The 15,010-nt window shown below is 42.7% G+C and overlaps 1 protein-coding gene across 2 annotated transcripts in view; it reads right to left on the reverse strand.

The window, feature by feature from the left end:
- TAOK1 (TAO kinase 1) overlaps positions 1-15,010 on the reverse strand; it is a 74,249-nt gene that overhangs the window by 9,635 nt on the left and 49,604 nt on the right. For both annotated transcript variants that reach the window (XM_064523231.1, XM_064523232.1), the window contains exons 11-19: positions 14,622-14,789; positions 13,514-13,717; positions 12,255-12,389; positions 11,419-11,655; positions 10,524-10,652; positions 8,647-8,850; positions 7,900-8,139; positions 3,971-4,183; positions 2,691-2,873 (exon numbers count right to left, since the gene is read on the reverse strand). In XM_064523231.1, coding sequence (XP_064379301.1) covers positions 2,691-2,873; positions 3,971-4,183; positions 7,900-8,139; positions 8,647-8,850; positions 10,524-10,652; positions 11,419-11,655; positions 12,255-12,389; positions 13,514-13,717; positions 14,622-14,789 — 1,713 coding nt within the window. The remainder of the gene's footprint in view (positions 1-2,690; positions 2,874-3,970; positions 4,184-7,899; positions 8,140-8,646; positions 8,851-10,523; positions 10,653-11,418; positions 11,656-12,254; positions 12,390-13,513; positions 13,718-14,621; positions 14,790-15,010) is intronic.

A 15,010-nucleotide genomic window follows, 5' to 3' on the forward strand; every position in this document is an offset into this window, starting at 1 on the left:
TTCTTAGTGCTCGGAGAGCGATACTGACTCTCTCCATAGAGCAGCCTTGCTTACTCTTGCTGAAAGCCGCGCAGTGGTCAGCTGGCTTGGAAATGACAGAGTAGGAAGGTGTTTTCTCTAACGTCAGCTATTTAAAATTCTGCACTTGTTTCTTCCAGTACTACTATCTAAGAAGAATCTCTCCTTTCCTTTCAAAACTAGTGTCTTCAAGTATGTGAAGCTGCACACAATTTCCAGTTTTTGTGACAACATTACAAACAGGACTTAGTGTGACTGAACTTCACAGAAAGATATGCCTAATGCACCGCCTTAAAATAACATCACTTAGGAATGACCTCAGGATGCAGGACTCTGAGGTGTCGGAGGCGCGTGGGAAAGAAATGAGTAAATCTGAAGTCTTTTAAAGACGCTCTTGGGACATGCTCATTACTCTTGCAACATGAGCAACATAGCATCAGGGTATAACATGTACAAGTGCCTCAGTAAAACTTCAAAACTGCCCATTGATGGGGCTGGCTACTCCCTCCTTAGGCTAAGTCAGAAACACATATGCTCTATTGAGTTACTATGGTGAGGGGCACCATCAAAAGTAAAAAGTACTACGCTGAAAAAGAAGTAGAGTCCTATGCACACACTGACATTTGGAATCTAGTTTATTGTTGAGTAGCAGGGACTGACCTTGCCATAGGCTATATATATATATGTTTGTGCATATACATTCAGAGACTCATCTTGCGCACGTACCTGTCCCTCCTCTGGCTGTCAGACAGCTTCAGTTAGCACACGTATGCAAATACCAGGTGACGTCGCTGAGCTACCCACACCAGAATACTTGCAACTGTTAACTCTTCCAAAACAAAACCAAAAAAACCCAGACCCTAGCAACCGGAAAGCACATGTACCTGTGCATGCAGGTGGTGCACTGTTTTCCCTTGAGCTGCCACTAAGTAACTGTAACCCCACCAGAAAACCAATGGCCCATGACTTGGTGAGCTGCAACGCGTAAGTATGACATATATTTCTAAGTAAAGTCTCCAGCCCATGGAAGTTGAAGGACTATCCAATTTTTTGCTATTCTAAGGCAGTAATCACATTAAAACCTGCAATAGCTAAATCCATTATCAATGTCCAGGGACACTCAGCATACAAAAACTTAAACAACAACAACAAAAAAACCTCTGCTGCAAAAAGATGCCAAAAGTTGATTTGCAGGGGCCTTCTATACACAGCGACTCTGATCCCAGTTCACGCTGAAAGATTTACACAACATTATTATTGGCTGATGTGTGTTTCCTTAAGCCACTGGCCTCACTTCAACTTTTAACACAGCATTATGTCCAGTGTAGCACAAGCTGATCCCACAGACGTGGAGCAGTGACCAGCAGCGGGCTTGCTAGGGCATACTTCTCAGAGCTCCTGGCAGATCATGCCGCCAGAGGGCAATGCAGACCCAGCCTAAATATACATTCAAATGCAGGGCTGTGATGGGAGCCGTCCTCTCCCGGATGGGAACAAAATACTAGAACCAGACCAACCTAGTCATGGCGTTTAGGTATAACGCCCGTGAGTTTCACAGGGGAATGTTGTTTTCACAAATTAAGTTGCTTCCAGATATTCAACTTTCTGTAAGAGACCAAAGTGCAACAGGACTGTGCTGTCTTCTCCAAGGTGCTTTCTCTGCTGACCATGAGGTGGAGCAGTTTTATTCTGAAGAGGCCCCTCTATCAGCTAAGCATCCATCTGTTAGCCACTGGGGGAAGTAAGTGTGAAGAACTTTGAGGCCATAGAGTAATTGCCATAATTTAATAATCACTGATCAGCATCAAAGTTTGGAACTGTCGTGTGAACAGTGACGGCTGGCACCCACAGGGCAAATCGAGAGAGGAAAAATTCATAGGAGGAAGGCTGACCGTGCATTTCCTTTCACAGACTAGCACACTACCCTTCCCCTGGTTTGTGTAGGCCACTCGCACACATTTCTACACACACCACGTGTCTGGCACTGGATAGGAAAGCATGCTCCAACAGGAAAGCCCTTAAATACAGGTAATCGATTCATGCTGAAATCTAGGAAGCAGCAGGTCCCATGCTTGTGTGTCTGGCTACCTCAATTTGCTTAGAACAATAGTGCAGACATACGCATTTCCACAACTTAAATGTCATTTCACTGGGAAACTACAGCTCAGTGTCCACAGACTGACAAATGGAACAGAGCTGCAATAAAATAATAACTGTATTGCCATAAAACACAGGGTCTCAAATCACAAGTTCATCCTAATGCATTTTACCTTTTTTAATCTCAAGCTACCTACTGCTGATACCATGGAAATTAAAAGAAGAAAAAGTCTTAGCTTTGGATTGTTGTCTGTCCTCTAGCAAACTGGGGAAGTCAATCTGCAGCTCAGGGACTGAAAGAACAGTTCACTTTCCCTTCTGCCCAGAGAGGCATGACTTCCTCCAGCAGGCAGGGCTTCAAAAGCAGCCAGAAGCAGCTCACAAAGGCTAAACTTTCTTCCAGTTCAACCATCCTATGTGTCACTAAGCTATTGTCCTGGAAAGGCCAGTATCAAAATGATCTATGTCACTATACACAACAAGGTAAGAGCAATTTCTCTCTCTGCTGATGAGCATGGTGCAATTTAAGATCTGAAACAAGGACAGTGCTAATGATGATCTCCCGCCCATTTTACCTTCTGCTCAAGGAGGGCCCGGCGGAGGGATACCCTCTGCTCAAGGTCACGCAGCTCCCGATCATGCTGGGCTTCTGCCTGCATCTTGATTTTACTCTGATATGCATTCAGCAGCTCCAATTCCTGCTGCAGCTGCATCTTCAAAACCTGGCACTCTGCTTCCTGCGCTTCGTCCAAACGCAGCTGGGAAAGGCAGACAATAGAGACGTTTCACTATGGGGTAACCACTCATGACACTCCGGGGGAGGACTGCGGGCAAGGGAAGAGAATGGGATGGGACTTTGTTTTCTTAGCAATACAATTGGCCTCTATTGTACTTAGTTTCACTGAACAGAGAACCTATAGTGACAAAGACTGGTGACAGGGAGCCCACAGCGCTGATGCAAGTGATGCTGCTGAGCAGTGGTGCCTGAGGAACCACGATCCATACTGCGAAGACCAGATTGCTGGAGGTGGTAGCATCCACAGCTCTCCTTTTCATTAGAGGCAAAGCTTAAAGAAAGAAAAGCTCTCCTGTGCTCTGTTCAACTGGATTAACCAATTTCCTGTATGTGGGAGACTTAAGTCCATATCCCCGCCAATGCAGGACTTAGGGCAAAAGAATAAAACGACAAACTTAGAAACCTGTAAGCAACATGATACTGAACTTTTTAACCTTCCCATACATAAATTAAGCCAGCTACCCTGCCTCACAGTGTCAAATTTGTGCACAGAGTGACGTGTGCAGGACACAATACGCAAGGAGTACAAAGAAAATTGTACATTCAGTTGTAGCAGGGACTCAAAGCATTGCTCATGTGGTCATTCCTTAAAGAAAAGTTTACAGAACTTTCACACCACTTTTAAAATTATTTCAGATTTACAATCAAAAGTCTGAACTCCTCCATGACTCACTCAGCATCTTCCACCAGTGGGACATGCTTTGGTTGCTGTCATTGAAAACTCAAAACCTCAATGACTTAGACAGCAGTCTGCACGTTATTTAATGAAGCTCTAACAGGAGTTTTCACATTGCCAGACTTCATGCAAAAGCAGTCCTTTGGCCACACAGATGCATCATTTTGCATCTCCGCAACAGCGGCTTCAGCTTCAACCTGCCTGAAGTGAGTAATACTTCTTTCTTGTGAATTTGAACACTGCTTTTTAAATACAGAGGACTGTGCTGTGCATGGCACATGCAGCACGGAAGCAGATACCCTGTGCTATCAGGATACAGACTGGTTAAAATGTAAACATCCCCATTTGGCTGAGGAACCCTGGGTCCCTGGGAGGCGACTCACAGCTTGTGTAGAGAGCATTTCATTAATGCTGTGATCATACTGCTCAGCCAGGATAGCCAGCTTCCGGGTCTGCTCCTCCTTGAGCCGTTTGAGGACAGCTTTATGTTCACTCTTTGGCGTGGTCTCCAGCAGATGGTTTCTCAGTGCTTTGTACTGTCTTGTTTGGATCTTGCATGTATCCTGAAACTGCTTCTTTATCTGTAGTTCTTTTGACTGGAAAGATGGAGGGGACACAAACGAAAAGAAAAACAGCACATTTCAAATGGGAGAAATATCCATTCAAATGGATATTTAGGATTACATTAAGGATATGAGCTCAAGAATCCACAAATGTATATTAACATCTACGGTGCAAGGAGGGAAGCAAAACACACAAGAGGCAACGACTACTGCTGCAGCTGCTTTGACACTGCTACTGTGCAAAACAATTACAATACAGACACTTTTATAACAAAGCTCCAGCCTAAATACAGCTGTCTCTACACAAAGAGCCTCACATTTGTCACTGGACTGGATCCAGTCCTGGGTGTTGCTTTTCAAGAAAAGTTCTTGAGGGATAGGACTAATATTTATTAGCACTGAAAGCCATACTCACACATGGTTGCGCTTGTTATGGCACATATATATGAACAGCACTTAATGTTATGAAAAGAAGCAGATCTGACACATGGAAGGGACAGGGAAAAAGGGCAACACTTTTTCCATTAAGGTTTTCATGAATGAAGGACGTCTTCTAATCCTCTGATATTAAGAGTTTGATTTTCATAAGGATACTCAAAAATGCCTTGGAAAGATTAGACATCTGAAGAGGTGCACCACAAGCAACACTGGTAGCACGCTAGCCTAGCAAATGAAACAATTCCCCAGTCTCACTGGAGGCTTACTGGAGATTGATTTTTTCCCTTTGCATTTGCTAGCATCTCTGTATTGTTTAGAGACATGATTTTGTGACTGCGCACAGACCGTGAGACATTCACCCTGGAAAAGGTACCTGGAGTTGCCATTGACTTTGCTGTATGACCTTGGATAAATTAATTCTTTCTTTCACCTATCTTACCTGCCCCCAGAGCAGTTATATGAGGGTTAAGATCTACAAAGTGTTTTAAGATTCTGAAATGGAAGCTTCTCTAGAGTTCCCTGCATCTTTCTACGTGAGGACTGGCTGCGATACTTCTAACTAAGCAAAATCCAGAAGTGATGAGTGATGGTGGTTAACTGATGGATAGTTAAGTTCTCCATGAGAAAGGAGGAAAAAAAAAAGTCAAAAACCAGAGCCAGATACATTGGCACAGTCAGTACACAGTCTGGACCATTTATACAGTCAATCACCATGGTCAAATCCTGAAGTGCTGGGGACAGGCAATAAGTGTAGGAACAGATTCCTGTTCCTTGAATAGCTTGGAAGAACTCTGGGTTCTGAACCAGCAAAGCAGATATGTGCATGTCTCCCGTCAGCTCCTCCACTGAGTGCTCCTGGCACTAACTCAAAGCTCAGCAGGGTAGGTGATAAGCACAGCACTTGCAGCTACCTATAAAGATTGAGAGGGATCAGACAATATATCCAGACCAATTTAGATGTCAGCATGCTTTGTTGCATAAACCAACCAACAATTTGTCTTTGCTAAACTGATGCAGAAAACCAGAGATGCTTTTGATTCAACCTGTTTCTCCCTGCCCCTAGGGGAAATGTCCACAGGTTACATACTCACATCAAGGATCTGGTCATAGCAAAACACTAACAATGTATTTTGTCCTCACTTTCTGTGAAGTTTCACTTGGACACCAGACCTCTCTTTACAGCCTTCCAATCCAAAGGCATTAACAACAGGAAACAGAAGGGAGGGGTAAGGTTTCCAGTCAGACTTCTGACAAGATCATTTTGACCCACCATTGTGAAATACCAACAAGAGGGTATTTGCATCACGATTAAAACACTCAAAATAATAACAGAGCAGTTTTCACTGAAGGGTGAATTCTAGTCATCATTCCTTCCAGTGCAGTAGTTGCAACAGACAATGACCATTAAAAACTGCTTTCAGGACAAAGGACTTCACTAAAAACAAAAGGAAAGCCTGAAACCTGTGCCCTCTAAGAAAAACACTGCTGGGGGGAGAAACTAAGCAAATAGTCAAATTATCTAGTCAAATAAGAGTACTTGCCTGCATTAGTCAGAAGCAAGAGAAAGAGTTAATACTAGGGAACAGTCTCAATAAATAGGGGATTGTACTACAAACGGAGCGGTTGTCCAGCAGGCTGCATTATTAGCAGTGTGTGTACGCGGAGGTGCTAGATTGACAGCTCGAGCCTGAAATCCTTCACTAATCGCAGAACAGCCACGCAAGGCAAAGTGCAAGCTTTCCATGCTCCTCACCAAAATGCTCCAGCCCTGTCCCCACTGGAGAGGAGAAGGGGGCCAAACAGTCTGCAAAGGTGAGAAGGGAGCTAAGACTCTACAGCCTGGGCAGACTTCCGACTTCACTGTCCCTACTGCCAGCAAGGGAATGAATAAGGACACATTGCCCACTCGCGTTTGCATTGCATCACCTTGGGGAGGCAGAACTCATTCATGCTAATCTCGGAAGGATCAACCTAATGCAGCTGCTTCAGTTTTATTCAGCTCAGAGTGCAGCACAGCTTCTTTGTGAAGTCACCAGCTATTTATACATTATATCCTTGGAGATTCTCAACAGTGATCAGATGGTCCCTTGTACTCACAAGCTAGGTTTTTCACTGTTTAGTATTATTCTAATTCTAATATTGACAAACTGCATGTTTTACTCTTGCCGAAATTCTATTTTTGGTTGGTTACTTTCCAGACAATCTCTGTAAGAAAAGAGCTTGCAGGTGGTGCAAATTAAGTCAGATAGAAATATCACACAGCCGGAAGACCTAGAACAATAGAGAAACCCCATGCTCAGTATGCCATACACTCATTTTGCTACTGGCACAGCTGAACACTGGGTGGAGAGAAGGCGGCTGCCTCCTCAAAAGAAAAGTACCAGGCAGCTATGTGAAAGGCCTTATACTCCACTCTTAGACACTTCAGAATAAACCACTGGACTTCTTTCGATGAAGTGAAGGCTTACAATGAAAACACTAAGAGCCTCAATTACAGAGGCCCTATAGTTCTGGTCAGCCACCACAGTGGCAAGGGCAGTGTGAGAAACCCATGGGAGTACAACACAGCAAAGGTCAGTGTTGGTATCTTCCTCTTCCTGAGGATGCTGCAGTTGGTTGGTACCTCTCTCCCCACATTTGCTGGCATATCACATTCATACAAGAAGTAACAAGGTGTGCTAGCCAAGACAGGTAGCGCATTTCACTTTGATGCACATGGCAACAAAGCCTTTAAAAAAAAAAAAAAAAAAAAAAAAAGACCACCAAAACACATACACATAAAACACTGCTTCTTTACAGAAAGACAGATTATCTTCTTGCGTGTGGGGAGAAGAGGATCAGAAAACTGTGTAGGAGGAAGAGGGAAAAAGGGCACTGCAAAGATTAAATGCATCTTAAAGTAACACAAAAAGGAGGGCACAGTGCTGAGAACAGTATGCTTTTCAAATTACATGAGGGAATAGTGTTAGAGCCTGCCTATACTACACTGCAACCCTGATCACCATTGCTACAGTTCATACATACGGTGCTGGTCGGGCTGCAGTCACACAGCTTGACAAACACGACACTTCTATAAAAACGTATTAATTACAGAATTAGATACCTCTTCAAATTAGCAAGCTTCAAAATACCTTGGATCCACATGCACTGCAAATAAGAGCTCAGCTGCAGCCTGGTCTCATGCTGCACCACTCACGTGCATTACGTGCACAAGCTCTCGCACACTGAGCTGCAATGTACCACTTTCCCGCTACTACCAGCGGTGTCCTGCTCCCGCAGCTCACTCCCAGCGCTCCTGCATTACATAATACCTTCAGGCTCTTGGGCTGCTGCCGGACCTCCATGACGTGCTTACGCCGCAGCTCCCGCTCTCGGCGCTTGTTGTATTCCAGCTGGTTGGTGAGCTCAGTCTGGTGCTGGAGTCGGATCAGCTCACAGCGCATCTTCTGGATGGTACTGAGATGGCGGAACTCCAGCTCCTGCATGGACTCGTGCTGACGCAGCAGCATGGCATGCTCCAGGTCCTTCTGTGTCTGCCTTTTGTTTAACTCCTAACAGAAGGACAGAGGGAATTATAAGATCCTTTGCTTACTTGCATTTGCATTTGTGATGTGACATTTCACTCGGTCCACAAGGCATTTCCCTCTTTCCAAGGCGTTTGAGGACAGAGCACGGTTTCTACATCTTATCTGAAGTAAACAACATTGCCACGGGTAGTTTTTCCTTCCTCATTTCACTTTTCTTCTTCCTGCCCTGAATGTTCAAAAGGATTCACAGGAAGCATTTTCTGGAAAGGACAGTAATTGTTTTCTCTATTGACTTTTTGGATCTAACAGTTCTCTCAAAACAGAGCACTAAACTGAACATTTGATTCTGAATGATCATCCCTTAAATGCCATGCTGATTCCCATCATGAGTTGTGAAAAACATCAACCCAATATTTTACCAAAAAAATTGTGATTTGGTGATTAATACCTCAGGGAGATTGCAGGTGCTCTACAAGGCACATTTTAGATTGGAGATAGTTCCAGGGTCTCATCCTCTACCTATTCTCTTACCTCCCGAACCAGGTCCTGCTCCAAATTATGGCGGCCAAGGAGCATCCGTCTCTTAAAGCGGCGACACTCCAGCTCCAAGTACTGTCTCTGACGCCTCAGTAAGTTGGCTTCTTCCTCTGCCTGGAAATGCTGGATGTTCTCCTTCTGCTTGGAGAGCCACTCCTGCTTCTCCTTCTTTGGAGTGCTCTGGTTTTCATTCAGCTCCTGATAACAGCAAAGTAATTAATTGTGGAATAATCACATTAAGCTCCTTGGCACTGACCAACTGGACAGACCTGCCTAAGAAACCACATTTCAGGCAAAGCTGTTCCACCCTGTTTTCTCAGGGCCAGTACCATCAAAGCCTTTGCAAAATGCATCATATCACATATCTAAAGGAACATCAGGAGACAGCTCAGACTGGAGCAAATTTAACTGCAACTTTTTTTGCATTGACCATTTTACCTAATCAAAATGCTGGTTCATGTTCACAGTTTCCAGGCACATACAGTAGCCCAAAACTTAAAAATGATGATCTGAAACTGAAAACATAAAGGCACAATGAGATCCAGCCATACTGCCTGACAGATATTTTTACAGATCCCCAGCAGGTTGAGAGGAAGGGCAAAGTTTTGTCATTCTATCTCATTCACAAACATCTCACAGAACTCCAGGCCCATAAGCACATTAGAAAATTATTGTGTGTTTGCTTGATCAGAACACATGTACACTTTACAAGCAACTCACTGAGGCAGGGCCACTCACTGAGATTTCATAACTTACAAAAACAATATAAAGAAGTTCAGAGGTGAAACTTAAGGCAACATTTTCCACATTAGTATTAAATTCAATATATAGCTTGAAACATCTTTGGTAAAAGAATTTGCTAGCTTGAATGTCATACCAGAGAATTGAATGCAATAATTACACTTGTCAGAATACGTTTCAGCTCAAGTATGAGGCAGAACTGTATTTCATCAAGGGGTGAACCTACTGTGTCCTGGTGTGCTGTGATCGACTGCCTGTCTAGGAAAAGTTTCCAAGTTATTATAATAAGCCTACACTGCTACAGTTTTGCTGTTACACCTCTCAGCTTTGCTGCCATTCAGCCTTTTAACTCCCAGGAAATGTCTAGGTTTGGGAATATTTCCCTTTGGATTTCATAGCTGCAAGTTCCAAAGTTGCATCACACAAGCTGATGGTTGAACAGTAAATAGTTCTTTCAAAAACATTATTTATAGTGCCTATAATTTCAGCCACTCTTTAAAAGGAACTAGGAAGTTCGATTCTACAGTTCTTCTGCATTTCACAAAGGTCATTCACTAAAATACAGTGATTATTAAGCTATTAGACATCTTTCTCCGTTAAAATTAACCACTGCTTTACAGATATTTTTCTAAAAAAACCCTCCAAAAACAAACAAACGAAGAAAAAGCAAAAAAAACCCACCACCCACAGCTACACACCCTGCAGGTCACCTTTACTGCTCTATTTTCTTGCTGCGACAGAGACATCATTTAAATGATGAGAAACTTCACTAATTGCTGCAGTGCATGGTCAATATTGCAGCTACAAGATATGAGAGAAATGCTCACTACCTTTCTTAAACTATTTTCATTCCTTAGGATTGCTAAATGTGCATGCTTCTGGCCAGAAAGATAATACTGAGCACAAGACAAATACATATGTGCCAACATTGGGAAAAAATCCTCTTATTCTGAGGTCAGAGATATGAAACAAGTACAGTACATAACAGGACTCTGCTCATGAAATGCAGAACTTGCTGAAACCAGTAAGTTTTCTTGCTCATAGTGGCACTCATTTCTGAATGTTCACCGCTCTTGTGTTGCATTTTACACTCTACGATTGGTCCACATTTCTCATTACAGATGAGTTACCTCTTTCAGCTGTTCTTTACGGAGCTTATATTCTCTCTTCTGGGATTCCAGGAAACTGTTCAGTTCTTTTTTCTGTTGAGCCTGAATATGCTGTTGAAACTTCTTTTCTTCATTGGCCATCACTTTAGCCTACAGCAAGCCCAGAAGCAAATCAGTCTGAGGCCTGATTGATTACAACCCATCTTCCATTTCAGCCCCAATACCCAGAACTCATGGTACAGTCACCATGATACTCACCACGACTCTGAAAAAGAGCAAGTCTCAGGAGCTTGCCCTCACCCTCTTTTCATTCCACTCCTCACCCCCCCATAATCACACCCAGCAGGAGTCCTTTTTCAGTGCTTCGTTTTCTCACCTTAATGTTCAGCTATTCTTACCAAAATCAACTCTTTATGACAAGCTATGTCTTTAGCCTTCCACCGAGAGACACAAGATAAACATATCATCAAGAATGATCTCTGCAGACAGCACCACTCCGTTATCAATTATTTAAAAGCATGAAAAAAACCCATATCCATAAGGAACTGAAGGGTGAAAGTTCTAAGCACAGTTAGCACATTTCTGTGCAAGCCAATCTGCTTCCACAACTGTCTTGCCAGTCAGATATTGACAGCACATACGTGACAGAAGGAAAACCCATACAGTATTTTTCTGGGGTCAGTATACTAACATTTAGTATAACGCACTGTGATGAAGGACATACCTTTCCTCTAGTTACATAAACCCCTTAGTGTAAGGAGGTGATGTATTAGCCTTTCTCTAATTAGCAATTTGCTTGGCTCCTGAAAACAGACACGTAAGAGACTACAATGTCATCTCTTCGTCAGTGAGGGGAAGTGGACAATTCAATGTAATCAACAAATAGAGACCAGTCTGCTAAACTGTAATCTCATACCTCTTTTTCCATGGCTGCTTGGTGCTTTTTAATTAGCTTTTCCATTTCTGCAGCAAAATTGTTACGCTGTGTTTCAAGATCTTTGTCCAACCTGAGGCGATGCTCGTCCATCTCTGCCTTCAGTTTATTCTCTAATGCCATCAGTTGCTTCTGGTGTTGCCGTCTCATGCGTTTATAGCCAGACATCTGCTCTCGGAGTTCAGAGTCTTGCTCGTGTTCCTGCATTTGCCTTGTCACCTAGGAAGACAACCACAACAGGGCAAAATAACTTAAAGCTTCTTAATCTGCTTTTCAGCAGCCTTCAAACCACACAAGAAAACTGCTTGTGAAATACATATGATTTTGCTGTAAAGGAAAGCACATGTCCTAATGACAGCAGACCAGATTAAAAACTGAATTCTGCTGTAGCAGAGAAGACACTCAGTGGGCTCTAGCAGAAAACTGGAGGACTGTTATAAAGCTTTTACTTTACTAGCTGTTACTTAGTGTCTTTTTAGCCCATTGCAATATGAATGTGTGTATATACATACATAAATACACACACACACAATATACACATGACAATAAAACACAACTACTTATTATAAACTGTTCCCTGCATTCTACTAGGCATACTGGTTTTGAAAATATCTAATACTTAGAAATCATATTTGCCCAGGTGTCACATTTAAGCATTTATTAACTTATATTAAAATACTTCAGTGATAATATGATATGAAGATATGAGGATAGCTCATATTTTGATGAAATCCTAAAAAGCTGCACATAGTTTCATAGCTGCATGTACAAAGGCACTCCGTCTATACGACTTCCTCAAAAGAAAAGTCTTAACATACCAGCGATGCTGTGCGTATAGTAGCAAAGTGCTCCCGGTTGCGATAATGAGACTTGTGGCGAGACACTTGGGGAGGAGACTGGGGTTCTGATGCCCTTGTTCGAGGATCTGATTCTTCTCTGTAGTTTTCTTCCTCCTTATGAGGAAATATTAACAAGAGAGTGAATAAAAAGCATCTGTGTTACAAAAGATTTTTACGTTAGTCTGTTTCAAAAGACACATAAAATGAAAAGGAAGCAAAACCATTTTACATTCATCAGCCCGGAAAGATTCTCCTGCCACTAAGTTGGCCAAAAGAATATACTGTACCAAGAGCTATACTATGCTATCTCTAATGTTGGGAATTTCATTGTGCAATTTTGTTACTAGAATAAAAATTACTAGTTACCACAGTAAATGAAAAAAAAAAAATGGAAAACTGAAAACCGAGTTAAATAGTTTACTTCAACAAAACATAAAAGCTATAAAGTAGATTATATCAAGTCAGAAAGACGAAACAACATTTCTGTAACCCTGAAAGACAGGGGATGATTTTCATTACACCCACTGCAGAAATACTTCAAAGCAAATTTTAAAATTTGTCACGGTGTATTCCACATTCTTATTTTGAGTTTGTCATTCACAGAGTGATCAGTAGTTAGATATGATATACTAATTAACTCCCTGAGGAAATACCTGCCTCTTTGTTGCATATCTGGGCAAAGAACAAAACATCCTCACCTCCCCCCATCATTAGCTAGGGAAACATTACTAGTTTGAGAAAACATATCATAACCCCTCCATAGCAAGAGCAGCGTGGTTCAGACAGACGCTGCAGCTGAGCCTTCATCACGTGCAGGTAAAGCAAGGAAGTGGTTTCACAGCATGTCATGCCCAAAGTGCTGCATTTTTTTCTGCTCACCTTTCTTCATTAATCAAATATTCAACTCAAGTGCTGGGAAGCTGGGTCAGATTTTACCCACTGCTGTGGGTCTACTATTTAAGAATCCACTAAAAAGGAGGTAAAAAGTGGGAATTCTCACACTTTTTGTCCCATGAAACAGTGCTCTGTACATCTAGGGCATCCACTAAATAAACTTGCTGTTCCAAGCCCTCATGACAAAGCAAACTGGTTTTGAAACAATTCAATTAGTAAAATAGTTGTTACCAAATCAATAGAAATAAATGACAAAGTACATAGGCACAAAGCCATTTGTGTCAACCAAACCCACTCCTGTTTCACACCTGTAAAGCTATCCAGCCAAAAAACTCAATGCTCACCGGCTTTAAATGAATGACAGAGCTATTTGACATCACGGTGTGGTCTCCCTCCATCATATCCAGCTCGCTCTTATCATCCGAGGCATCTGGAAGACTGTTAACACTACTGCTTTGGCTACTGGCACTGATAGACATACTGGGAATGGACTGATTACTTCCAACACTATTCACTGTTCCTGTCCTGCCAACACCATGGTCTTGTTCCTAGGAGAAGAATTACACTTTTAAGTAACAAATCCATCACAGTTGTATCTATGGACATTACCAAATGGTATGTTCATTCTACTCTTTCGTATAGGCATCTACCTGCCATGCCATAGTAGCTCCCACCCTCCAGCCATTGCTATGAAACATTTCTTTCGTGGGATGCTGGGGCTGGAAAGAATCAACCTTGTCAAGATGAACCAGCTGATGTCAGATTCTTTTCAACAGCGAGCCTGTTAACAAGCTGAACTCTATCGTGAATCAGCAACAGTGTGTCATCAGGAACTGCTCTGACACCAGCATCACCTAAGTAAGCGTTCTGCCAGCACCCTGCACTTTGCACAGCTCCCTTCTGTACATCAGAGAACTGGACTGTATGTCTGCAGCTCAGAAAGCCTCAACTTCCATGTGGCGACTGCAGCACACTATCCCAAAAAGAAGAAGGGGGGGAAAAAATAACAAAAAACACACAAGTGGACTTGCCCCCTCCCCTTTTTTTTTAAATCAAGTACAACTTTCTAGGTCTTAGACTCAGAAGGAAAACATTGCCCAGATGAACCAGAAGGCTGCCAGGGGGCTTGTATACCTGGCCAAAATAGGGGCTAACTACAGATGCTGCAAGAGTCTGCAAAAAGTCTTCTATACACACAAAGAAAGCTAAGATTTATGCCACTGGAAGCTAATTGTTCGAGCATGGACACATGGCACAACTTCTTGCCAGCTCTAGGCATCTACCCTGCTTGTCCTTGTTTGTGCCTTGCGGTAGCTTTATTCCAAGCACAGACAAGAACAGAGCTTACAGTCAGGTGTGTAAACAGCCTCCCTTCATTTTAGTAAGATCTGAGTTATGGTTATTTAAGTGACAGCATCATTCTTTGGCGATGAAATTACAAGTTTCTCTCACCTCCTCCTCCTCCTGTGCTTCGACCGCGGGGCCATTGTGCGCCTCCTGGAAGAGGAGCTTCTTCATTTTACGATACTGCAGATTGTCCAGTTCTCTCACTGCATCCTTTGTTCTCTGAATCAAGTCTATTAACACTGTTTCGGGCCGCTCCCGAAGAACAAACATGTGCTGTAGAACACACAAATAGGTGAGGGATATCTCACACCTCCAGTGCACATACTTTGGAGGATACAGTTATGAACTCTAGTTGGATTTGTTAGCCCTCTTTCCTGGATAGGAAGAAAAGATCTTCGCAGTCTATTTGGTACCATTTTTAGACTTCATGATCCAGATGGCTATCAGAACGATTGTTTTCTGATGGGAAACACCCACTAAAAATGGAGATGTAA

Source organism: Dromaius novaehollandiae, chromosome 19 (assembly GCF_036370855.1).
Source record: "Dromaius novaehollandiae isolate bDroNov1 chromosome 19, bDroNov1.hap1, whole genome shotgun sequence".
Classification (NCBI taxonomy): Eukaryota; Metazoa; Chordata; class Aves; order Casuariiformes; family Dromaiidae; genus Dromaius; species Dromaius novaehollandiae.